Genomic DNA, 25,409 nt, shown 5'->3' with positions numbered 1-25,409 from the left:
TCGGTGTCTAACCACTGCACGAAATCACATAGAGGCGGTGGAGTCTTTCCCAAATCATGTTAGAAGTCATTACTAGATCTGAAAGTGACAAACTCTGATAGTGTTTTGTAGTACATTTGCTCGGTCCTTGCCGTAATGCTTGGGCGGGTCGTACTCGCAATTCTCGCACATGAAGAACCTCTTGCCAAAGTCGTCCCCCAAAACCCTTGATTTCATTAGTTTGCACAAGGATCCGCAAAAACACATAGGCACCTGGACTCCTTGGGGGACTGTTTCCGTCACCTTACTCCAAAGAATGTAGGTGGTCCTGAGGATGCCATGGTGTTGAGCCCTGGCAATCACAAGTGAGCAATCAGATTGCTAATATACTATATCAACGCTAATTATTATCAGTAACTACACCTAAATGTATCACTAATCACTCCTAATAATAATTAAACTGATTGCTAAACTACTGTTTCAACAAAATATTTTCTATAATTTTCTAACATTTTCTAAATTTTTTTAATATTATCTTCTAATTTTTAAGACTTTCTAATACTTCTCTAACAATTTTCTAGTACTTTTTAATACTTAATCTAACACTAAATGTACTGTATCAACGCTAATCATTACAAGTAACTGCACCTAAATATACCACTAATCACTCCAAATAATAATTAAATTAATTGCTAATCTACTATTTCAACAAAAATAATTACAACATAATCTATTTGTAAAGCGTAGAAGAATTTTGGTTATCTGCAGTCGTCGGCTCGAAAATCCGGCAGGGCTTCGCCACTCTCCCTCCCTCCCTCTTTTTACTTGGTTTCTGGAATTTTAGTGATGCAAATAAGGGGTGGAGGACCAGCCAACCCTTATATAAGGGTGGGAGAGCCGGTCGCCCTGCAGCCGGGCGGCCTGGGGGGCCGGCCGCCCCGCTGCCGGGCGACCGGCCCCTAGGGACCTGCGCGCAAATTTTTTCGCAAAAGTTTTTGCACAAAAACCCCTGCCGCCCCGCAACGGGGCAGCCAGGTCCTGGCCGCCTGACAGCGGGGCGGCCGGGGTATATTCCTGTAAATTTCGAAAACGAAAATATATTTTTGTAAAAAACGAAAATAAAAAATATAAAAATAAAAAAACCACCCGGACCTACAAGATACATTTGGGCCCGCTCAGCCCAATTGTGACGTATCTGGTCCATCTATGGAGGAGCATCCAAAAAAGGGGGTCCATGAAGAGCAACCTCTGAATAAAAGTTTGATATGCTCATCAGAGATTTGAACAAACACTTCTAAATAAAGATTTGAACAAACATACGTACAGCATGTGGTTTGCATTTCGAAAAACTTATTAATATCAAGATGGATTTTCAACTTGCACGGAATCATCTCAAACTACGATTTTTTTAGACCAGTGAAGCAGACAAGCAGTGATCACCGATGCTTACAGTCTTACACTACATGATACGAATTGACCAGATGAACTAGACATGTCAGCATCTTCCATGGAACCATGAGACGAGTTGCCGATGAACACTCTGTTCGCTGCATTCAGCCAACAGTATTTTTCTCACACCAAACCAGCACCAGCCAACAGCCACTAGCCAGCCAGCAGTACTTTTCTCTCACAACAAATCCACACCAACCACCAGCCACCAGCCATATTCCGGCACATTCTAGAGTGTCCTAGATTCATTTCATTCATTCAGATTGCCTGAACCTTCAATTTGTATGCTTCCGAGGAACCCTTATCGTTCTCGACCTGGTTCCCCTGTTGCGTTCACGCGGGGCCCACCCCGTTGCTCCCCGACCAATGGCCTTCCGAGTCGCAGGATAAGGCGCCGATCCTCGAGCACACACACTGGTCGCCTCCTACCCCTGGCAGATAAGCCCCGATCCCCGGTTCTAGAAACACACCTAGACCTCACAACGCCGATCGAGCTCGCCAAGCATCGCCGCGCGCGCGCACACCTCGCCTCTGCGGCTCTGCCATCGCTGCTCTCGCGACAACTAACGCGGCCATCAGAGAGGTGGTAGCTTCCATGGCGACCATAGCCACGATGACCATGCTCAAGCCCGCCAGGATCGTGGCGCGGTCGGCGCCGCCGTCCACCAGCGGCAGCGGCGGCGTCTCGCTGCGCGGCGTGCCGGCGGCAAAGAAGGGCGGCCTGGCGGTGTCGGTCCCTTCCCCGGCCGCGGCGGCGGTGGCGGGCGCCTTCTTCCAGGCGCTGGCGTCGTCGGACGCGGCGGTGGCGGCGCAGCAGCGGGTGGCGGACGTGGCGGCGGCGGCGGACGCGGGCGGCAGCGACAACCGGGGCCAGCTGCTGCTCTTCGTGGTGGCGCCCGCCATCGGGTGGGTGCTCTACAACATCCTCCAGCCGGCGCTCAACCAGCTCAATCGCATGCGCAGCCAGGCGCTCGTCGCCGGCGCGGGACTCGGCGCGGCCGCCGCCGCGGGGATGGCGTGCGCGCCCGAGGCCTCCGCGGCGCAGGAGCTCGCCGCGCTGGCCGCCGCCGCCGCGGCCCCCGCCGACGACAACCGGGGCCTGCTGCTGCTCATCGTCGTCACGCCCGCCATCGGCTGGGTGCTCTTCAACATCCTCCAGCCGGCGCTCAACCAGCTCAACCGCATGCGGTCCGACTGAGCGCGCCGCCGCCGCCGCGCCATGCGCCGTGCGTTCGTGTATTAATTAGTAGTAACGTGAAGCGTGGTCTGCGTGCCTTGTCTTTTGATCTCCATTCCTGAACAAATCAGTACAGATCTTTCTCTCTCCATTTGGTTCTTGCTTGAAGCCGGCGAGATCCCTCGTCGGCGGCGACGAGCTGCGGAGGAGCCCGGCCATGGCACTGGCTCTCGGTAGCTGGGGCCTTTGGTAGGCCCAGAAAATTATCGTACTAGGTTGCAAGGTCTCTCGGTTGGATCTCGACCGTCTCTTCCGGATCGGACGGATCAGATTACCTCAGGCCTGGACGGGAACTGAAATACCGACCAGGTGGATGGTATTTCATCTACCCTCCACCCTGGACGGGGTGCCGCCGGACTCCACGCCGGCGCGCTCGCCCAGTTCGGCGCCGCCGTCGTGCTCTCCTCAGTCCTCACCGGCGGCGACACCGCCGTCTAGAGGCGCTGCGTGTTTATCGTTTCTCTCCCATTCATCCTGATCACCATCTCGGTGGTGGCGGACCGCGGACCGGCCGGACCGTCACCTTCCGCCGTCGCCGCGCACCACCGGCGTTGCGCTGACTTAAACATCACTACCACCGTCTTCTCCTCCCCGCCGCGTCCTGCTGGGCCTCGGCGAACGGCCTTGAGCCCTTGACTATGGTGACCGCGTCCGTGGCCGACACCACCACCGGCCTGCAAGTTGCTGGTCTGATGCCTATAGTTCTGTGCAAGCTGCAAGCATCGACTCGGTTGTCAAGCCTGAGATGACACATGCTAAAAAAAATTGAGCTGACAGTCCCTATGCTATCGCCATCAGTTCACAAAAGAATTGGCCACTTCAGATTTGAATTTGACAATAGTCCCAACATGAAGCGATCATTTGCAGTCAAGGAATTTTGCCTCTTCGAGTTCAGTATTTCAGGCATCATATACGGTCTGATCTGTCAAGCTGCAGAAAGCTATCAAGCTGCAGGCACCTTATTGGCACAAGGAAAGAACCTCTGAAAGGGATGCATAAATCACGCGACTCTGAGATGAAGTTTAGCACGAATCTGTTTCCAAGCAGAAGAATACTGAAGGAGTAGAGCAGCTCGAGACGTTGCTGAAGCTTGAAGCTGAGCAGGTCTCTCACTCACGACCAGCAAGGCCCTTCGGCCCTGTTTGGTTCACGCTAGAAAGATTCTAGCACGTATTTTGACAGCTAATTATGGGTATTAAATAAAAGTAGTTTGCAAAATCAACTTCAGAACCCTGCGCTAGGAATCCTGAAGAATCTAATGAGGTTTTTGACCGCATGATTAGAGAATGGTTACTGTAGTATCACTGTAGCAAATCATCGATCAACTACCGTCATTAGATTCATAGCGAAAAGTTACACCCATCCCTAAAAAAGTTTTGCAAATAGACTTCATTTAGTTCTCCATGCATGCGAGATTCCTTTTTTGGAAAATGTGCATGCTAGGATGTAGAGTGATCCAAACACGGCCTTCGTCCCTGTCGGAGTAACTAACTGCACGAGCAATGGCCGTGTTTGGATGGCCCCTAAAAAAAATTTCATGAAAAATTTTCGGTGCTTTGACCACTAATTATGAGTATTAAATAAAGTCTAAGTACGAAACTAGCTCTACAACTACGGCCTAATTAGGTTCATTAGATTCGTCTCGCAATTTACAAGCAAACTGTGCAATTAGTTTTTTACTTTGTCTAGATTTAATACTCCATGCATGTGATAGTTTGGAAATTTGGAATTTTGAATTATGCAACTAAACAAGGCCAAAATTTCTAGTACCGGAGTACCTGTACCTTCATTTTTATCTCGAGATCTGGACGTTGTAATGAAACAGGTTTACCTCAAATCATGTACTCTATACGTGTACGTGTACAGCTGGTATACGGAACAAAAAAGATACACTCCCCCTCACCGCATTTCAAAATCATTTGAACTATTTGCTTTCTCTCTCATCCTCTACGTCTCACCCCCACCGTAGGTGCTCCCGAGGACAGTGAGCGGCACCAGCGGCGGCGCGGTCAGATCCGGTGATGGCGTGTCCCGATCTGGTGTTGGCGGGCCCAGATCCGGCGGTGTTGCGTGCAGCGGTGGGTGATACCGCGGTCGGCGGTAATACGTGCCACTGCGGGGCGCAACCGCCGCCCGCAGGGAAGCGCGCAGTCGGGGGTCGCGACCGCGGCCCGTGGGGAAGCGCGCGGCAGGGGCCGCGACCGCGGCCGGCGGTGCTGCGTGCGGTAGGGGGGACCCTCTACAGGCAGCGCTTGGCGCGCTCGATGGCCAACTCCGCCCTGTCCTTTGTCCGTCCCGGCGGCGTGCCCGTCCGCCGCCTCCGCTTCCCGTCCTCCCGCAACCGGGCGGCGGCTTCCTCTTCCTGGTCGAGGCCAAGATCCGTGGCCGGCGAGGCCGGATCCTGCGGCAGCGGGCCGACATTCGGTAGTTGCCGTGGCCGGGCCGGCGGCGCTTGCCTCCGGGCCCAGATCCGACGCCGGCGAGGCCGGATCCTGTGACGGCGTGACTGGATCTGGTGGTTTCCATGGCTGGCGGAGTGGAGGCACGACGAGATCCGCGCTCAAGCTGCGGTAGCGCGGGTGGCCCAGCTCCCTGGCGCGGTGGTCGGCGTGCGGCGCGGGTAGCCCGGCATCACGGAGAGCGGGGCGCGGGTGCCCCCGAGGCGGCTTGCTCCTGGGCGGCTGCTCAACGCTTGCACTAGCTTCGGAGGCGGCGGCGGCCGCGCGACGTCACGCCGTCGTGCCGTTCTCGGGGTGCGATGCCTGGAGCGGCGGTGCGGCGCCGAGGTCGTCAAGTGCGGCTCCAACTTTTGCAAGCTCGGCGAGCAGGCGCTGGTGCACGCCAGGCAGCCCGCCGGGGCTGCGCACCAGGACGGACGGCAAGGAACTGTCTGGCGCGCGCTCTTGGGCTGCGCCGCTCGCCGTCGGCACGCTTGGTGCGGCGATGGCGTTCGCCCGCGAACAAGACGACCCGGCCCCCCGCGTCGCCGCACCGCCAGCCAGGCCGAGCTTGTGACCGCCCCATCCCGACGGCGACCTCATGACTGCCACATCTAGCAACGGTGAGTTGGCGGCCTCAATTGAGCTGAGCTCTCTCTCTGCGTGTGTGTGTTGCGCATGGGTAGCCAGAATAATGATTAGGGTAAATTGGCTGTGGGACAACACTGTTCAATGGTGGCTTTTGCTATGAGACACTAAAAAAAATTCTCTTCGCCTAGAGACACCCTTCAATCAATTTATTTGCCACAAGATACTGTAGCCTATTGTTTATTCAGATTAATTGTGAACTGACATGAAATGTCTGAATTACCCCGCTGCTGCACACCTTATCCTGACCCCTCCAGGCGGGTGCTCGAGCCTCCACCTCCACTGCTTCCGTCCTCCCGGCGTCGCGGCTGCATCGACGGCCTGCAGGGGCATTGCGCGGCACGTGGAGGCCCCTCGCGGCGACTGATTTCAGTCGCCCCTCCTTGCGCTCCCCTCCTTCCGGCGCCCGTTCTTAGCAGCAGTGCCCACTCCCGGCGGCAGGGTGCTCGCATAGGGTGGCCATAGCGCTCGATCTCGCGTGGGGCCGCCCATGGCCGTGACGTTCGATCTTCCGTGGGGCCCGCTCAAGGTGGCTGCGGTGCTGGAGCTCCAGGCGGCACAGTGCTCTCACTCAATTCCGGTGACGGCACCCAAATTCGAGATCCCACAGCACCCTCTCTCTGCAGGCCAACTGATTAACTGATTATACGACTTGCATCTATTGGTTAACTTGATTAGCTTCCTTGCTTGCTGTGGATGCAAGTTCATCTAGTAACTCGCATGCAAGCTCATGGCGCCATTGCCTGTGGCTGGATCAAGCACCTCGAGGCGGTTGGCGGGGACGGCGAGCGGGGAGGGCCGGAGGGCCATCTGCATCGACCCTGGAGCGAGGGGTCGCCAACGGCGGAGAGTATCGCGACCACGTCGCGCCGGTGCTGCGTGCCAAATGGAACTAGCATCGCAGGAACCTCGTGCTCGCGGCACGCGCCGCCATGAGAGGAGCGGCCGCCGGAAATTCGCGCACCATCCAGTTCTCGGAGAGGATGAGAATTGATAGATAAAGCCAAGGGTAGGATAGTCAATTAGTATGCTCTTCTATTAAAATTGAATATAATAATGGGTGTAGTGTTCTGGAGCAAATTACCACATTTTTGTAGTGTCTTGGAACAAAGATAAATTTTTTTAATGGTCCGTAGCAAAACTCACACTTGAAGAGTGTTTCCTGGCCAATTTTGCCTAATGATTAGTGGAGATGGATTGGTGCTACGACCACAACGTTTGAGCAAATCATCTAGTGCTAGCATACTAGCATTCTTGTATTGGCCTCCAAAGAATTAGTAGTGACTAGCTCATTGAATGGTTTCCTGCAGAATAATGGAGTTGATCAGAATGGTTGGTGTTGCATGAACAAAAAGGAAAAGTTATCATTTTTTAATTTTGATTCATGACTTTGTTTTGGCTCAATTTTATTTGCTCTGTACCAGCCCCAAAAATATCATGGATGTTTTGTGATTTTTGCCTTCCTACTTCACATTAGTTCATAAAAAATGCTAAACACTATGAAACTCCGTGTGTTGGTTTGGTATCTCTCTGCTGCTTTGAGCATCCCTTCCTTTCTATTCTTCTGTCATCGCGGATCTACTGTTTGGTAGCACTTTTTTTTACTTCTAAAAGGCATCGACTGCAACTCGATGGGTAGCCTGGAGATCATGTCGTTCATATAAAATAAACGTAACTTTTGACTCAAAGTGGAAGATCATGTAGTTCATGTGTAGACATTTTCAGATACAAAGTTCACTAGTTGGTCACCTTTATCTCGTATTGAAAATCAGATCTCATGACTTATGATAGGTTAAGATGCAATTTCTTCTCAGGCGTAGCTATGCAGCACTGTCGGAGTGTGGTTGTGGCCTTTGAGTGTGCTTGTATTGGTATGTATAAAGTTCTGGATTGTGTAGTGTAACCAACGAGAAAATGTGTATTTGCATGTATGAAGAAACATATGCGAAACTCCGGATCGTGTAGATTAATAAATAAAATTCTCATCAGTTCTCCGGTACTTGAAGGTAGCAGGTATGCGCTTCATTTATGGATGATGTTTGTCCTTTCCCGTCCTACTGTTTTGGTTGGTTAATTGTCTGCTTAAGTGTAGCTGCTCATTCAGTTTTTTTGCTTCATATTCAACATCTCTTTCTGTGTATATTGCCTAAATGCACTCTTCTAAGGCTCTAACTATTCAGCGTCTCTTTCATGTGTGCATTGCTTCCCGTGGTACTATGATTGAGGCATGTTGTTGTTTAACTAGTTAATCTGCTCATTTGAGATGAATTTTTATTATTGTTTTCAGTAATTCAATGTTTAAATCTCTGCTTAGGTGTGCTATGAGGGATGAGGCAGTACTATCTATACGAATAGCAACCAATAGTCTGCAGATGTGACGACTTGCTTGAGGCCACACTATTACTTTCTTCCCCTTCAAGCTGAGCCTACACAACGCCCTGGTGCTAGCTATGCTCACCATCGAAGGCAGCCACAATCTTCATGCTCAGGTTCGTCAATTGTAGCAATATTTTGGTTCTTCAGGTTTCACAGAATGTAGTTGAGTTTTGATCTAAAATTCCCATTTTTAGTTCTCAGAATGTTTGTGCATATTGGTACATGCATATTGTTTATTTTGCTTAATCATTCAAGAGAAAAAAATCCTAAAATAAGCTTATTTTGACAATAATTGCATTATTGTTGTCTTCTTATACAATATAATTTGTACATTCATGTAGTAGTACATGCTACTATTTACGTTTAAATAAGGTGGTACACATGTACTGAGTTTCTTCTATATTTATCTTTACTCTTGAGTTTTGAAAATATTTCTGATTTATAGTAGGTACAGTGGGGCAGCCGATAATCAGAGGAGTAGCGTTGGGCATTATGCGCGTGTGGCGGTGGTCATTGGTACCACATCCGCGTCTTCCTCCGCGAGCAGCAGTCAATAGGTACTTCCAAGAGCAACCTCCTCTCCTTTTATGTCTTCACATTTTCTCGGTGTTTATATGCCAATATGTACCAGTATGCAGGGGCGGAGACAGGGGGCCCGGCAGGGGTTTGGCCCCCCCTATGGTTCCCAAATTCACATTAAATATTTGAATGTTGATTAAATTTTTATATAAATTAGCATGGTTGCCCCCTTAATAATGAAAAAAATAAATTCCTGGCTCCGCCCCTGCCAGTATGCCATATGCTGATTTGTGTTTTGTGCTTCTCTCGGCATGTGGAGGTGGAAGGTGCGAGCAGTTGAGATTTGGAGAAAATAGAGAGCAGAGTGAGGAGTGATCCTACCCCGATACTACTCTTTTCGTGGAGAAGAAATTGCTGAGACAAAAGGAGAAGACTTTCTTTGTGCTTGCTGATTTGAGAAATGAAAAGCAGATAGAGAGCTGCTTCTTGCTGTGCTTTGCCGGTGAGCAACAGAGCTACATTTGGTACTAGTGAGTACTTATACTGATGGTACTAGTGTATTCAGGTATCAGCGAGCACATAAAGTTAGAAAAAAACATGGCATAGATACGATGCTACAAAGTGATTATTTATGGGCAATGTACCAGCATGTATCAGGAGGCCGTGTGGATATATTTTAGTTAAATTTTAATCCTCTCTAGGGCCTGCTACTTTAATTCAAAATCTAAAAAAATTGCTCTGAGATTAGCGGATTCGTTCAGTGAAAGTTGTATTATCTAATATAAAATTACTCTACGCTTCTTCTCCCCAACGCTAGGAGTACTCAGTTCGCAACGGTTTTGGTGGTTCAAAAATGATATTGAATAAAATATCACTTCACAACGGTTTAGGAGTACTCAGTTCGAAATTCAAAATTTTAGTGGTGGGATGGTGTTATATAAAAAAGTACAGCATATAGTACACATGTCCATCACCTCATCTCTTTATGTCCTATCATGTCTACTAGCTCACCTCTTTATGTGTGACATGTATCTCTTTATGTCTGACATGTATCTGACAAGATTCAACAAAAAAATTGAAATACAAATGAAATACATGAGGAAGAGACAAGAAAGCATGTATCTCGGTGCAAACCACACGGTCAGGATTGAATCTTCCGGGGACCGAGCTGGGGCTCGGTTGGTTAGCTCAGCTGGGGCTGGGCAAGCCCACCCGCGTTCGACGCCGGCCGGGCGCGGGTGCTCCACTCCTTCTTACAAGATGCGCCAGAGCTCCTGGCAGATTTCAAAAAAAAAAAAAGGATTGAATCTTCCGTGGTGGTCGGGTACAAAACAGACATTTCGGAGTACTACACTTCATCGTGGTGGGATGATACGGGCAGGTGACAATTAATAGTTGAAAGGTGTACTATGTACCACATCGCCACCATTTGCATACATTGTTTTTCTGGTATGGTGCGGTAAGTCACCTCTGTGCATTCAGAAACCTCCTGTTGATGGCTCCATCCAATTGACTATTTCTTTTGGCTATTTCAAACTAATATATTTGTCTACTACCTACATGATCTTGTACTCACTCCGTCTCAAAATAAGTGCTCGTTTAGAAATTTTTAGGCAGATTAGTAGTGGTGAGAAATAACCATATCATCCTTAATTAACTATAGTTGTTTGTGATTGGAAACCGCGTTGTTTGCTTGGTTCTAAATTCTCAATAAATATAAATGCATTGGAATCAGAAAATTAGCATCTACTCTCTCCGTTTTTTAGATGTCGTGTTTTTTTTTTGGAAAATGACAGGAATACCTGCCGTCTAATTCCTCGATCCCGTAGAGAAATCAATTGGTGCAATTAGTCTCTGCATGCGAACGCCTCGATCCCACGGACAATTCAATCGGCATGCGAAGCAGAAGAGAGTACATATACGAATCAATTTGCATACAATCGTAGACCACCAGCGATTAGAACCCTTCTCAATACAATTTTCTCTTGATATTTGATGTTGCTTTAATTAGATAGAGTTCACTACAATTAAAAAAGCACTCTTTCTGTAACAAAATTTCAATGTTAAACGAACACTTATTTTAGAACCGAAGGAGTGCTTCCGAAACCCATGCTACAGGGTGCATGTGATTACGCAAAAAAAAGATTTGTATGATCTCCCCATGAATCCAATGAAACGTGTGATTGTCCTCACCAATCAAAAGTCCTTGACATTTTGCATCTACTGATCCAACGGCGATGATGTGATCGTCCACCACCACCCACACACACTGACCATCACAAAACCCCCGTGACGCCCTTCAAAACCTTCCCTTTCTACCCTCCCCCATCCTGTGCGACGGAAAGGCCGAAAGGGGAACACCGCAATCCGGGCGACCAATGGCCTTGCTCCACGTCATCCAACTGCCGCCACGTCAGCGCAGGATCGAGGGAAGTGGCCTTTGCCACCCGTGCTTTCTCGCGCTCGCCGCGGGAGATCTCTCGCTTTCCCTCCAAACAGTCTCGCTCGCCGACAAGGCGTCCTCGGGGGCGCTGCGCGAGGAGCGCCATGGCGAGTGGCGGCGGCGGGCGGCGGCGGAAGCCGAGGCCGAGGGCGCGGGGCAAGGGGAAGAAGACCAAGTACCTCAGCCTCAGCGACCTCCTGATCAAGGTCGAGTCGGGGACGCCGCCGCGGTCGCCGCGGGATGAGCCCGCGCCGGCGTGGGAGGAGGCGGAGGTCAAGCGGGAGGACGGCGGGGATGGAGACGGCCAGCACCAGCAGCAGCAGGTGGAGCCGTTCGCGCTGCACCACGAGGCGTCGACCCTATTCGCGGCGCTGCCGGCGCCGTCGCTCTCCGACATCCTCGGCGCCTCCGCCGGCGCCGGCGAGTCGCCGTCCGCGTCGCCGGACGGGGGCTCGGGGTTCACGGGGGCGGAGGAGGAGGACCTGGCGCGGCGCGCGCTGCGGGGCAGGGAGCGGTGGGTGTACTGCAGCAGCGGCTCCTCGCCGGCGGCGACCACGGCGACCACCGCCACCACGCCGTCGTCGTCGCCGTGCTCGTCCGCGGCCAGCACGGGCGCCTCGGCGCGCTCGCTGCTGCTCAAGCTGGACCACGAGGAGATCCTCGCCGCATGGGCGGACCGGGGGTCGCTCTACATTGGCGGCGGAGGCGGCGCTGACAGCGACGCCGACGCCGCGCCGGAGCTGGGGCTCGACGCCGTAAGTCCATCCGCTCTCGCAAAAGGCGCAGCCTTTCGGGGTCGCCCGTACAGGTCTTGCAGACAGAGCTGTGACGTGACAGTGGTGGCGCCATCTGTGCAGGTGTTGGTGGAGGTGGAGCCGTCCGAGCACGCCGCGGGTGCGCCGCCTCCGCCGGAGCTGGCGCCGGCGGGGCCGGAGAGGGCGGAGAAGGTGAGGCGATACAAGGAGAAGCGGCGGAACCGGCTGTTCGCGAAGCGGATCCGGTACGAGGTTCGCCGGGTCAATGCCGTGAAGCGGCCGCGATTCAAGGTGACAGCGATATCCCTTCTGTGTTAATACGCCATTACTACTGATGAGCCAAGGAGCATGACATGAGCTGCCGTGATCTCATACATTACGGCGCTATCAATACACCATTAATTCATTACTGATGCGCCAAGACGTGGGTTGCTGCGATCTAGTTTGTCACACAAATACTCTGAATCCATATTTGAACTGCCAAGCGATTGGGTTTGGACTTTGGAGTTGGGAATTTTGGGTACCTTGTGTCTTTGTGCATGGATATATCTCCACCTCTAACTGGATGCTTGAAATTTTGATAATTTGGTTTTGCAAGGGGAGAACTGTGCCCAACGCAGTACTTCTCATTTGCAGTTCCTATAGGATCTTTTGTCCAAATTTCCTGAACAGAGCTTCTGTGTTGTGCAAATGGATGCTCAAATGGTGTTGCATTGTCTGTCAGCAGCAAAACGAATTGATTATCCATCATTGGTACTCCAGATTTGTGATAGCTGGATCCACAAACATTATATCCTGCCCAGTTTTAATGCCGAATACATTCACATATATGTGAACAGATGAAAACTCTGCCCTGAATCCTTATCTTGTTGTTTCACCTTCTGCCAAGCTTAAAAAATCGACATGCCTTGTGTTTTCTTTCTCACTGCGGCTTATTTTAGAGGAACATTTTAATGCTCATGGATGTGTTGTGTCTAAGGATAATGCATGAACCACAGTGTAAATCCTTTGATTCAGGAAAAGGAAACTCTGTAGAAATACTTCATCTTATGCATTTTTACTAGCAAGTAGCAACCAGCCCGCACATAAACCAGTATCTTTCCATTATTCCAGCATACTATTAACCCATTTGCTTCACCATTTGTTACTAAATTCTGTTCTGATCAAGCATTGCATATCTTGCATTACCAAACTGCAGGGCCGTTTCATCAAGGAACACGAGGAAAGCGAGCTCCAGCCTACATAGCTCCCTTGGCTTCTTTCATCACCGCAAGGATAGCCCGTGTATATATACGGTTAGTTGCCTTGTTGTCTTCTCCCCATTATTCCAATTGCTGTATCCTCTACCCTGGGCAAGCTGCAAGCTTCAGGCGTAGATCAGTAGGTGCAAAGTTATGTTTCGTAGGATGAAAATAACAGAACTTAGGGTGAGGTGGGGAACCATGAGATCAGTGATCCAAGACCTTTGACGGTGAACCTGTTTAGCCTTTTCATGATCTATTCATTCGGAGTTCGAAACACTAGTTTGCAAACTGTGAACAAGGGTAATGTTCAGTTGGCAACAAATCAACCTTACTCTCAGTCTCAGGAAGGGCTTGAGAATTTGATATGTGAGCCATTTGATTAGCACAAAAATGACCCATGTTTCTCATATCGATGCCACCGGATACATTACGTAGCATGCAGAGTAAAATGGTTTATAACAGCAGTCGCAATTGTAAGGGCAGAGGATCTGTTAGTAACGCTGAATCATGTACGGTTCTTGCAAAACTGGTGCCTGGTACTGTTTTTTCCTTTTCAATGACAAAACCAGCAAAATATGTCGGGTATTACAGTTACTTCTAGTGATGCATGAGCACGATGACTCGACGAGTCCGTCGTCGCATCTTGTACTTGACGAGGATCAATTCTGATTTGTCAAAAAATGACAATTGAGATGGAGCTGGCAAATGGCAACAACTCAACTTACCACTTAAGCAGGGATTCACGCATTTGAGATTTCATCTTTCTGGTTAGTGGAAAACTTATGCCTGTTCTTGGGTTTGCATCACATTGGTCAATGGGATGGGATACTTAATTCTTCAGAGCATGCTTCTAGCACTTGGCAAGAAAGCTGCAATTAACTGTCATCTATCCTCATAAAAAAATAAAATTAACTGCCATCTTGTAGAATAGAACAGTAAACTGTAACTGCTGCTGTTGCAATGCAAGTGCATGTGAATTGAGCAGTCGACCTGATGGAGAGGGATCTGTCGTGCCGTTCCGCTGCACCTTCTGGATTCAGGGTACCATCAGTCATGTGAGGCCGTTCCGGGGCACCGAGGCCCACCTGTCAGCCAGCTTTGTCTTATTCCTTTTGGCTGCCAGGTCGACGGCTGGGCGCGACTCTCGGAGATCGTCGGCCTCCGTCCTGGACCACCGGCGGCAGTTTGGCCGCGTCCGATGAGCAGCGCCCGAGGCCGTGCATGTGCCCCGGCCGAGAAGATTTAACTGCTAACCTTTGAATTTTCGTCACTGTCGAATATACTCTCTCCATCTTAAATTATTAGTCATTTTAACTTTTCTAGGTATCTAGAAAAGTCAAAACAATTAATAAATTAGAACGGAGATAGTAAAATTCAAGCTACTTTTGACATGTGGATTTTTTGTATGTGTAGGAACTGAAACCGCTAGCCTAAAATTACAGCAAAAATATATGTAGAATTCGTCGTAGCTTCGGAGCAGCCCTGGGCTGGTTGTTCATATCTGGGCTTGGCGATGGCCCATTTACGAGCCGTCGCATCAGGTGAAAAAGCAGGGCCTTGTTGGGCCTCATTTTGAATACATATAGAATGAGGCCCGACGATTTCTGAACTCACGGCTCCTACACAAGTCGGGTTCCTACACAAGTTGGGCCTCGAAGGGGATTCCAAGCTTAATTACCACAACTGATACTCCACAGCAGGTTAAAACTGAGCAGTAAGAATAAAATCTTATTGTTGTTCTCTGTATTGGCACGGTATTTCTATGTAGTGATTCTTGCTGTCCTTCATGATAAATATGTGTAATTTCGTAAAAAAAAAGGGTCAAAAGGAGAAAGGGGGAATAGGTAGTGAGCGTGCGTGTCCATGGGCAGTAGGATCTTGTGACATGGACCTTGGATCTTGCGGTGGTGTGCGTTTGTGAATATTGAGAAATGCCTTTGCTTACGTACTACACACGTGCGAGCTACGTGCGCCTCGTGTGGGCTGCCCACACACTCTCCTCTCTCTTTGCCTCAATCTCATGCACTGAACTGGCCATGTTCCCAGTTTCCCTACTCCTCCCTGTACTACACTTGTTTTTTTTAATCAAGAAGTACCGCACTCCGTAAAATGGGGCATAATGCATGGCGTACTATGGTAGTACTGATAACACACTGATCAGTAGGCGTTTAAATTATTCAGATGTACTACTGTCAAATATAATCATCACACTTTTTTTACAAATGGGCTCATGCTTTAGCTTGCCGAGGTCAGCCATTTCGGTTTACATTTTGTCAGTTTCAGTTGCAGTAACCAAGGTTAGTCCAGGAATACAGCGCCATCTATGAAGCCATTTCGGTTTACAGTTGCACTCCTGATCCATCCATTCTACGAATTTAATTTCGTCATAACAAGCATCTCTACATCGAACAAGCTGCTGTCGCTGCACTCAACGCCCTGCTTCCCTATCGAACAAGCTGCTGTCGCTGCACCACGCTCTCCCTCTGACCGAGCTCCAACACGGCGCATCCCCAGCCCTAGCAAGCGGATCCCCATTGTCTAAGATGCATATTCAGATCCATCCGTAAGGTATGCCCGCACACTAGATCGGATCCCCATTGCTTCCCGTATAGGCACTTCTACAAAGCTTTCTTAAACTTTGTTTGGCTCATTCAGATCCGGATCCGTGAATGTCACTCCAATGACTTCCATCTGCGCCTGCTGCTTCGCCGTGTGTGCTACCCATTCATAGGTATGTTTCCTGTTTGTGAATCCGCCCAGATTTAACCTAAGTACCCTGAGTTCTATTCCTCATTCACTGTTTACACAAACAAACATACCTAATGTGCGCTGCTATAAGATAATATACTACCTTCTCAGTACTGATGCTTCTAAGTGTGCTTCTGGTTCACAGGTTGTTCACCTCACTACACATTTGTTCCGAACTGCTTAAACCCTGACAAACACCAGCTGCTTAAACAAGGAGGTCCGTCCTACAAATTTTTAGGGGAAAAGAAATATTACTCTTCTAATTTTAGCTATCAACATAATGTCTCTCTGTTTCGATTTGCATCATACTGTTTTCGCCCAGATGTTGCTCCTCATAAATATTGAATTTGTTTACAGATCTACGCTTCACTAGGGAGTACACTGGAACCCTTGTGACTTCAACGGAGCACCTAAAACATTGCTGGTAATTATTCAATAACACCACACTTTCTTCTCCGTTTTAATATTCATCGAACTTGCCATTCATTCATGCTTCGACAAATTATCCTCTAAGATATAGCAAGTTAATACATATCGGTATATTAACACTCCTCAAATAAACCAAACTGCCTACTGCTACATCTCCACTAATCCCTAACTAAACTACCAAGTTGACCATTGTATTGGTAAATACTATATATATGTACCCCGGACTGGCTATTATATCAGGCATGTTGTCTCATATTAAATAACTAAAAAAAACTATTGCCTACTATAATAGAGAGACCAGTATGTGTCTCTAACTCTTATCCCTTTCCTCACTCTTCCTTATTGTACCTTGGCTAAATAATTACACTTCTTACTACTAATATTACATTAACCAATATTTTCAGTAATTATCTTAGCTAACTACCTTTTCCCCTGTGCTTTTATTTTATTTGATTTCGTTTATTGTACCTTTTTCCCTCTTTTATTTTATTTTTTCCTCTTTGTAAAAAAGCCCCAAGAAGCAGCACTGCCACATTGTATCAAGCACACCATGATCATAAAGGAAACTTCTCCGATAGCCTTGCTTCATGCTGCGGCCTCGGAATGCCAACTGCAATATGTATCCCTCATCACTGAGATAGCAAGTGATCAGACAGTCCTATGTGGTGTCGAATTGGAACTGCCACAGAGTGAACTAATAGGCCCCCGCCGCGAAATTTTTTTCTGGGAACCTGTAGTTTCCGAACCCTCCTTAGCATATGCAAAAGCATGTCTAAAAGCAGTGTCATTCCTGCAGATCTTTTTCAATTTAAGAATAACAAACTATTATTGCGCTGGCATGCTTATCTACAGGGAACTGAACATAGAACATCAATCTGAATTCATGGCATATAATTTTCCACTAAAAGTGAATCATTTTCCCAGAATTAGTACAGAACCACACTACAGAGACAACCACAGCTAGATTGCTATTTTCTGAATTATTTACACTAAAGCTATTGCACACTAAAGATAGCCATAGACCTATCTGCCCTTTTGTATTTTTTCCCCTCTCTTTAATGTGTATGATGTATGTATTTTATTTCTGATTCCCCAATACTATGTAATATGTAATTCGATGAGAGAATTTTCAAATATTCTCCCCTCCTGTTTTGTATTTTTTTTCCACCTCTAATTCATATTTCCTTTTTATACTACTATTTACTTTCCCTCTTCTTTTACATTCATGATAGCTTCTTTCTCCTAAATACATGTTTACATAGTCTATTTTAAAAATATATATTACTACTATCAAAGTACTTTGTACTGTCAATTATAACACTCCAAATGTTACTTATGAGACATAGCCATCATATGCCAGTCCTAACAACATAACTAATTACAACTTATGTGCTTCCACCACTTGCAGTTTATATACTCTACAAGAGTTAGAGACTACAAATTAAAAAAAATATAACTTCAGAAATATTCGAATAATGCCCACGCCAAAGAATACATGTACTGAAAACGCAAATGATCGTGGATGTTCCTCAAAACGACCACGAACACTTGCAGACACAGGTTCTTATGATCCTGTTATATCAACAGCATCTGAATGCCGTGCCAAAAGGATTAAAATCTTAAAACAGAAACATGCTGCTACAACAGGTATTGATTGCACACTATCTTTATCGGACAAATAATTATATTCACCGTTATTGATCATACTTACGCTTGGCCTACCACTAGATCCTACATCTAAACACAATCTATCTCGGAAATGTGGATATTTCACACAAGAATACATTAATGCATTGAAAGGTATTAGATACTTTTCTACCTAATCTCCCATCGATTTCTTTAGCAAAAGCTAATTTTAGCAACTAACCATATTTGTTTTCTGACTACTTCTTTTGGCCTTCAATCTAAACTGGATACAATAATGATATCCTCATGTTCTTTACAAAAATACAAATAAAAAATAGCATCCTATCCTGAAAGGTCTTATTTGGGATCTCCTGATTATACATGCAAACATTGCCATGCCATATTCTGGTATGAAGAACGGATTAAATCAGATTCTTCGCGTCGGCAAAATAGAATTACTTATAACTCTTGCTGTAAAGGCAGAAAAATAAAAATACCGCGACCACGTGACCGTCCTGAACCTTTGGCTTCACTAGCAAGATTTGATGGTGATTCTAGAAGCACCAAATTTATGCGCAATATCCGTCAATACAACTGTCTATTTGCTTTCACATCAATGGGAGCAAATATAGATAGATCTGTTAATGATGGTCGCGGTCCACCTATATTCAAAATACATGGCCAAGTTCATCATCGTATTGGATCTTTGTTGCCTTGTGATGGGTCTCCACCAAAATTCCTTCAGCTCTATATATATGACACTTCCAATGAAGTTCAGAATCGAATACAAGCTTTGCATCCAACTGATCAAGCTGATGAATCTCTTGACCCTTCAATAATTGAGAGTTTGATAACAATGCTTGATGAACATAATCCATTTGCAAAGCAATTTAGAGCTGCTCGAGATAGATTAAAAGATCATGAAAATGAGGAATTCATTATTAGAATTGTTGGTGCTTCTGAAGGTGATCCTATTCAATATAACTTGCCAAGTACAGATGAACTGGCTATGCTTGTTGTCGGCGATTTCTCTCTTGATAATTTCAAAAGAGATATAATAATAGAGTCTAAATCTGGTAATCTACACCGGATTTCAAGTTTGCACCCGGATTTCAAGTTTGCACCGAGCTTACATGGCACTGCAATACCCACTTTTATTTCCATTTGGGGAAAGAGGCTTTCAAGTTGGAGTTTTATATAGCATTACTGAATCGGAAGGCGCAAAAAAAGATGTACCATGACAATGCAAGATTATTATAGATATCAATTCCATTATAGAAAGGGACAGCCAAATCTCGTTTTATGCTAAGGACTTCTTTCCAGCCAAGCTAAGGTTGATGCTAGAGCTGCCATATATGAAAATAGACTTTGGTACATATTGCAAAACCAAGATAAATTTAGGATGGAAAATCTCCAAGGCATAGCAGATGCTGTTGGCCGTGGTTGTATTGATTTCAGCGAGATGGGTAAGTTAACTGTACTGCCAGCCTCACATACTGGTGGCCGTCGCTATATGATACAAAACTATCATGATGGTGTCGCAATCTGCCGAGTTTTTGGTCCCCCCAGACTTCTTCGTTACATTTACATGCAATATAAATTGGAATGAAATAAGCTTGGGGATTCTAGAACCTGATAAAAAACCATCAGATAGAGCTGACATAATTGTTCGAGTATATAATATGAAACTAGAAGAAATGCTTGATGATATTCGCAGTGGAAGAATATTTGGTCCTGTAGCAGCAGGTACGTTCAAATATTCTTCCATACTTACTACTATTCATTCACAATAAGCTACAACTCAACTATACATGGCCTACATCTGTATGAATTCCTGATCCTTACTAACTTATACAAAAATAAACTATGACAGCTCTGCATACAATTGAATTCCAGAAACGTGGATTGCCTCATGCTCATCTTATATTCTGGTTAGTGGAGGACACCACTAATCCAACACCATCTTTAATTGACCGATTTATAAGTGCTGAGATTCCTGATCCAAATGAAGATCCCTTAGGATATGCTCTTGTAGCAGAACATATGATTCATGGACCTTGTGGACCTCTCAATCCTAATGCCCCATGCATGAAAAATGGGAAATGCTCAAAAGGTTATCCCAAGCCATTTCAGACTGAAACATCAATTGATCCAAATGGATTTGCAACATACAAAAGGGCTGATAATGGTCGCTTTGTACAAAAAGGGCCACACAAATTATCTAACCAATGGGTTGTACCTTACAATATGTATTTACTTAAGAAATTTCAAGCGCATATTAATGTTGAATGGTGCAACAAAGGAATATTCATCAAATATTTATTCAAGTATGTCACTAAGGGACCAGATTGTAGCAAAGCTTACTTCCAGCGTCTTCGAAATGGAGAAGATGTACCTGAAGATGAAAACACAAAGACAAGAAATGAAGTCAAAGAATATCTTGATTGCCGTTACATATGTGAACAAGATGCATGTTGGCGAATATATGGTTTCGATATTCATCGTCATTATCCTGCAGTGGAAAGACTACCAGTACATCTACCAGATGAGAATAATATTCTTTACCACATAAATGCTAACATGGCTCAAATTGCTGCAAATGACTTCTTGAAAAGAACTATGCTCACTGAATGGTTCGCAGCCAACAGAGCATATGAAACAGCAAGAACTTTAACATATCTTGAATTCCCTTCAAAATGGCGTTGGGATTTACAAACAAGAACTTGGGAGCCTAGACAATAATCGAAAGGCAAAATAGGCAGACTTTATTATGTACATCCCTCCGTTGGTGAAAGATATTATCTTAGAATTCTACTTATGACTGTCAAAGGTGCTTAAAGCTATGAAGATGTCAGAACATACAATGGAATAACTTATCCTACTTTTAGAGCAGCTTGCAATGCTAGAGGTTTACTTGGTAATGATCAAGAATGGTATCATGCTTTTGATGAGGCTGCAGCATGGGCCACATCGGCCCAACTTAGACAGCTTTTTGTCACAATGCTTCTTTACTGTGAAGTTGCAGATGAATTTGCCTTCTTCGAAAAAGTTTGGAGGCTAATGGCTGATGATATTCAATACCAACTTAGAGAAAACATCAATAATAAATCATACACAATACCAGATTCCACACTAAGAGATTTCCTTCTTGATGACTTAACAATACTTTTCGCCCGTAGCGGCGGAAACATACGAGACCACAACATCCCTACAAGAAATAATCCATCTTCTGTTTCTCGGGGCAATCGTCTAATCGAAGAAGAGTTAAGTTATGATGCTGCTGATCTATTAATAAAATCTGAAGATATGATATCAAGCCTAAATGACAAACATTTGTACGCCTTCAAAACAATTACATCTGCTGTTAATGAAAGCAGACCTGCCTTCTACTTTGTATCTGGATATGGTGGGACTGGAAAAACTTATCTATGGAACACTATTGTTACTTATCTACGAGGTAATCAGAAAATAGTACTAACTGTTGCGTCTTCTGGTGTTGCATCATTGCTTCTTCCTGGTGGCCGTACAGCCCACTCCAAATTCAAAATACCATGTGACTTAGATGATGACACTGTCTGTGATATCAAACGAGGAACTATGTTGGCAGAGCTTATTCAACAAACATCACTCATAATATGGGATGAAGTTCTTATGACACATAGAAGAGCCTTGGAAACACTTGATAGAACACTTCGAGACCTATTATCTGTTACCAATCCTGAACTCTGTAACATTCCCTTCGGTGGTAAAGTTGTTGTCTTAGGTGGTGATCCACGACAAATACTACCAGTTATAGAAAATGGAACGAAAAACCAAATCATAAATGCTGCTATCATCAACTCTCAATTATGGTCTTCGATCACTATTCTTACATTGCACAAAAATATGAGGCTACAAGCAACAAATTCAGATGCTGAATCACAAAAAGAAATATCTGATTTCAGTGAATGGGTACTATCTATTGGAGAAGGAAATGTTCCATCACAACTTCCAATTGATACTCCAGATGAAATGCTAGTGCCAATACCACAGGAATTTCTTATAAAGGATTACACTGAACCCATTCCTGCTATAGTTGATTCTGTGTATACTGACCTGGCAAATCAATATAAAAATGTTGATTATTTAAGGACCAGAGCAATACTATGCCCCAAAAATGACACAGTTGATGAAATTAACACATATATAGTCTCACTTCTTCCCGGGGAAATCAAACAGTATTTAAGTTGTGATAAGGTTGTCAAAGCACCAGACAGCCATGAATCATATGATATCTTATATCCAATTGAGTTCCTTAACTCATTAAATGGTTCTAACTTTCCAACTCATGAACTCAATCTAAAGGTGGGCGTCCCAATCATACTTCTGCGCAATCTAAATCAATCAATTGGCTTATGCAATGGCACAAGACTAATAGTAACAGCTCGGGGTGATATGGTTATACAAGCTACAATTATGAGCGGCTCATTCGCTGGCCATAGTGTTCTCATCCCTAGGATACGGCTGACACTAAAAAATCATAAATTACCATTTGTTCTTGAACGAAGGCAATTCCCAATAAGAGTATGTTATGCGATGACCATAAATAAAAGTCAAGGTCAGACATTAGCCACGGTTGGAATATATCTAAAAACACCAGTTTTCACTCATGGACAGCTCTATGTAGCAATCTCCAGAGTTACATCTAAAAAAGGATTGAAAATTCTTATTGAAGATGATAATGGAAATTATTGTGACACAACAAAAAATATTGTCTACCGTGAAGTATTAGCAGCAATGAAGTGCCAAACAAACTACTCAGCGATATGAATGCCAAATTTATATATGTACTAACCTCCTTTTGCCACAATATCAACTAGGTAATTACACACATATCCACATTTATGACCCTATTGCAGTTCTTTCATTTCAAACTGTGCATTTACAGGAGACCAAAAAACATATATACATGATACAATATCTAAACTATTCTCACAGTTACAATTTTCTCTCTCTTTTACAGATCAAGATGGTTTTCAATCCGCTTTCAACTTTACAACCCAGAGACTGGCACAAGACAATCCACGTACGTGTCTGCAGAAAATGGGAATTCCATGGAAGCAATGAAAATGGCCCATTACAACACATTGATATGGTTCTTGTCGACAACCAGGTAAACCAGCCACTCATATGTTAATATCTTTGTTCTATGATATCTTCATCAACTAAAAAAATAAAACAGAAAACCAGTATCAAGAGAAAAAGAAAATTTCTCGAAAAATCATTAATAATAAGCTCCAATTTTACACAAACACAAGAACTAATGCCACTATTTTTCCCCCTACTTACAGGGAAACACCATGTACGCTGAGATACCCGCAAAAGAAGCAGAGAAGCTTGGACCTATGATACAAGTGGACAGAACCTATGTCATAGCTCGCTTCAAAGTTTGCAATGCAATTTTTTTTTCAAATCAGTCCCAGGTCCCTATATGCTAGAATTCACCTGTCATACCAAAATTAGTGCTGCAACCGAGCAAATAACTGAGCCTAAGTATATCTACAACCTCACTCCTTTTGAAAAACTCCCAGAATTCATCAATGACACAAAAAAATTCCATGGTTAGTGTCTATACTAAATTATCTGCTCTACTTTATAAGCTACATTTATATCCCAACTCTAATTGTAACTGATTTTCTATTGGCAGATATCCTTGGCATTATAACAGAAATCAATGAACCAGAGTGGATTCCCTTCTCCAATCAGCCTAATCCTTCCTTACGACATGACATCAGATTGACAGATGGATGGTAAGCAACTCTTCAAACACAATATATGGCATTGCTAATTTCGTACATGTTCTACATTAAAGAAAACACAAAATAACATATTGTGAACAGTGGCCAAGAGATAAAAATGGCAATTTGGGGTTCAAAAGCAACACAATTTAGTATGCCTGAGGATCCAAATATGGAAGACAGACCAACTATAGTGCTATTCACGGGATGTCTTGTGAAATACTTTCAAGGTATATCATTCACCAATCCTACAATATTTATTAAACTTATTTGTCAACATAATATTTGTATTACTAAATGATATTGCTCAAAATATTATCACTACAGAAAAGTTCTATGTTAGCGGGTACTCTGCATGCCATTGGTATATCAATCCTGACATACCAGAAGCAGCAACTCTATTAAACAGGTAAAAAAAAACCTTTTCCTTTCCCTGCACATATATATATCAACTTATCACATTGTTCCATAATTAATTACTTCAAATTCTGTTTGTACACTATACTGTTGCAGAACACATGGACAATCTTACAAGATCAAAAGAGCTGGCATCCCAATTGCTGAACAGAGTCAACCAGAACCTCCACCTGTACCTGATTTCCTCACGCTACAGGAAATGGAAGCTGTAGACCCCTACGAGTTTCCGGTAATACATATTCTAGTATACAATTCCAGCAAGAAATACTTACCTCTGAACTCTATTGTTTAAACTGAAAGCTAAATCTAATATCAAGCAATTTCTTATGCAGGCAAGTGGATGCCGCTGCACTGTTATAATTGTCCGTTTAGTTGAAACACAAAATTGGTGGTATCCAGCTTGCAACTTATGCAAAAAGTCATGCTTACCAGAAGGTTCATCTTACAGATGTCCTAAATGCAACATATTGGACATGTACACATACAAGTAAATTTACACATATGGAGGGCGAGGAGGAGGAGGAGGAGGAGGAGGAGGAGTAGACGTAGAGGAGGAGGAGCAGGGAGAGGAAGGGGAGCGCGAGGTGGAGCGGGCGCGCGGGCAGGGGCGCCGCCGCGCGCGGGGGCTTGGGGTCCGCAGGCATAGCTGTTGTTGCGGTGGCGGTGGCGGTTAGGGACAGGGCGGCCGCCGCATGGCGGTGCGGCGCGGTTGGGTCTGGTGCGGACGCCGCTATTGTGAGCTGTGCGCGATGGGCATGGGAATGGGAATGCGATGGGCCCGGTAGCCTTCCCAATCTATTCTAGTGATTTTTTTATTTTTATATTTTTCAATTTCATTTTTTACAAAAATATTTTTTGTTTTCGAAATTTACAGGAATATACCCCGGCCGCCCCGCTGCCGGGCAGCAGGGGCTTTTCTGCAAAAAGTTTCGCGGAAAATTTGCGCCCGGTCCTCTGAAGGACTGGTCGCCCGGTAGCGGGGCGGCCGGCCCCCCAAGCCGCCCGGCTGCGGGGCGACCACTTCCCATTCCCTTCTAAAAGGGCTGCCCCCTCATTTGGGCTGCCCCCCTCATTTGGTTCAAAAATTCCAGGAAAAAATACTCGGTCGTAACACTATTTATACACCATATCATGGTTTAAGAGTTCATTAGTATTGCAAAAGTGTGCTTGCATTGCAAGGTAGCATAGATGAAGTTTGAGTACGGAATATGAAAACCAAGACGACAGGTCCATAATGACAATAGAGAAACAAGTGGCAACAACTAACCACCCTTGCCATGCCGACCTCTCTTACGTTGTGCGTGTACGTGATCTGTAGGGTAGC

At 45.4% G+C, this 25,409-nt stretch overlaps 2 protein-coding genes and 2 long non-coding RNA genes across 5 annotated transcripts; all 4 read left to right on the top strand.

Annotated features, from left to right (window-relative positions):
* Window positions 1-1,845: 1,845 nt before the first annotated feature.
* LOC120711243 (photosystem II core complex proteins psbY, chloroplastic-like) lies at window positions 1,846-2,756 on the top strand. Its single transcript, XM_039996702.1, has one exon. The coding sequence runs from the start codon at window positions 2,024-2,026 to the stop codon at window positions 2,624-2,626; it is 603 nt and encodes a 200-aa protein (XP_039852636.1). The 5' UTR covers window positions 1,846-2,023; the 3' UTR covers window positions 2,627-2,756.
* Window positions 2,757-6,041: 3,285 nt separating this feature from the next.
* LOC120711242 lies at window positions 6,042-9,406 on the top strand. 2 transcript variants are annotated; one of them, XR_005690215.1, is made up of 4 exons: window positions 6,042-6,760; window positions 8,066-8,240; window positions 8,573-8,684; window positions 8,966-9,406. It is a non-coding gene; the product is annotated as an uncharacterized LOC120711242 (long non-coding RNA). The 2 variants fall into 2 exon arrangements; XR_005690214.1 differs by having other exon boundaries at window positions 6,042-8,240.
* A 1,611-nt stretch (window positions 9,407-11,017) lies between these two features.
* Window positions 11,018-13,410, top strand: LOC120711239. The gene is made up of 3 exons (XM_039996701.1): window positions 11,018-11,844; window positions 11,947-12,135; window positions 13,043-13,410. Exons 1-3 carry the CDS (start codon window positions 11,194-11,196, stop codon window positions 13,088-13,090), a joined length of 888 nt encoding a protein of 295 aa, XP_039852635.1. The 5' UTR covers window positions 11,018-11,193; the 3' UTR covers window positions 13,091-13,410.
* A 2,331-nt stretch (window positions 13,411-15,741) lies between these two features.
* On the top strand, window positions 15,742-23,827 carry LOC120711240. Its single transcript, XR_005690213.1, has 7 exons — window positions 15,742-15,819; window positions 15,982-16,053; window positions 16,194-16,260; window positions 22,894-23,043; window positions 23,222-23,491; window positions 23,578-23,680; window positions 23,771-23,827. It is a non-coding gene; the product is annotated as an uncharacterized LOC120711240 (long non-coding RNA).
* Window positions 23,828-25,409: the final 1,582 nt, after the last annotated feature.

Source organism: Panicum virgatum, chromosome 6K (assembly GCF_016808335.1).
Source record: "Panicum virgatum strain AP13 chromosome 6K, P.virgatum_v5, whole genome shotgun sequence".
Taxonomy (NCBI): Eukaryota; Viridiplantae; Streptophyta; class Magnoliopsida; order Poales; family Poaceae; genus Panicum; species Panicum virgatum.
The sequence above is the reverse complement of the archived record's forward strand: the minus strand, read 5'-3'. Positions and strand labels throughout refer to the sequence as shown.

Bases quoted from the DNA above. Each gene is read 5' to 3' on its own strand.
- LOC120711243 (XM_039996702.1), top strand. From the start codon at position 2,024: ATGGCGACCATAGCCACGATGACCATGCTCAAGCCCGCCAGGATCGTG.
- LOC120711239 (XM_039996701.1), top strand. From the start codon at position 11,194: ATGGCGAGTGGCGGCGGCGGGCGGCGGCGGAAGCCGAGGCCGAGGGCG. The intron at 11,845-11,946 runs GTAAGTCCATCC...CCATCTGTGCAG, and splicing joins CGGAGCTGGGGCTCGACGCC to GTGTTGGTGGAGGTGGAGCC. The intron at 12,136-13,042 runs GTGACAGCGATA...ACCAAACTGCAG, and splicing joins TGAAGCGGCCGCGATTCAAG to GGCCGTTTCATCAAGGAACA.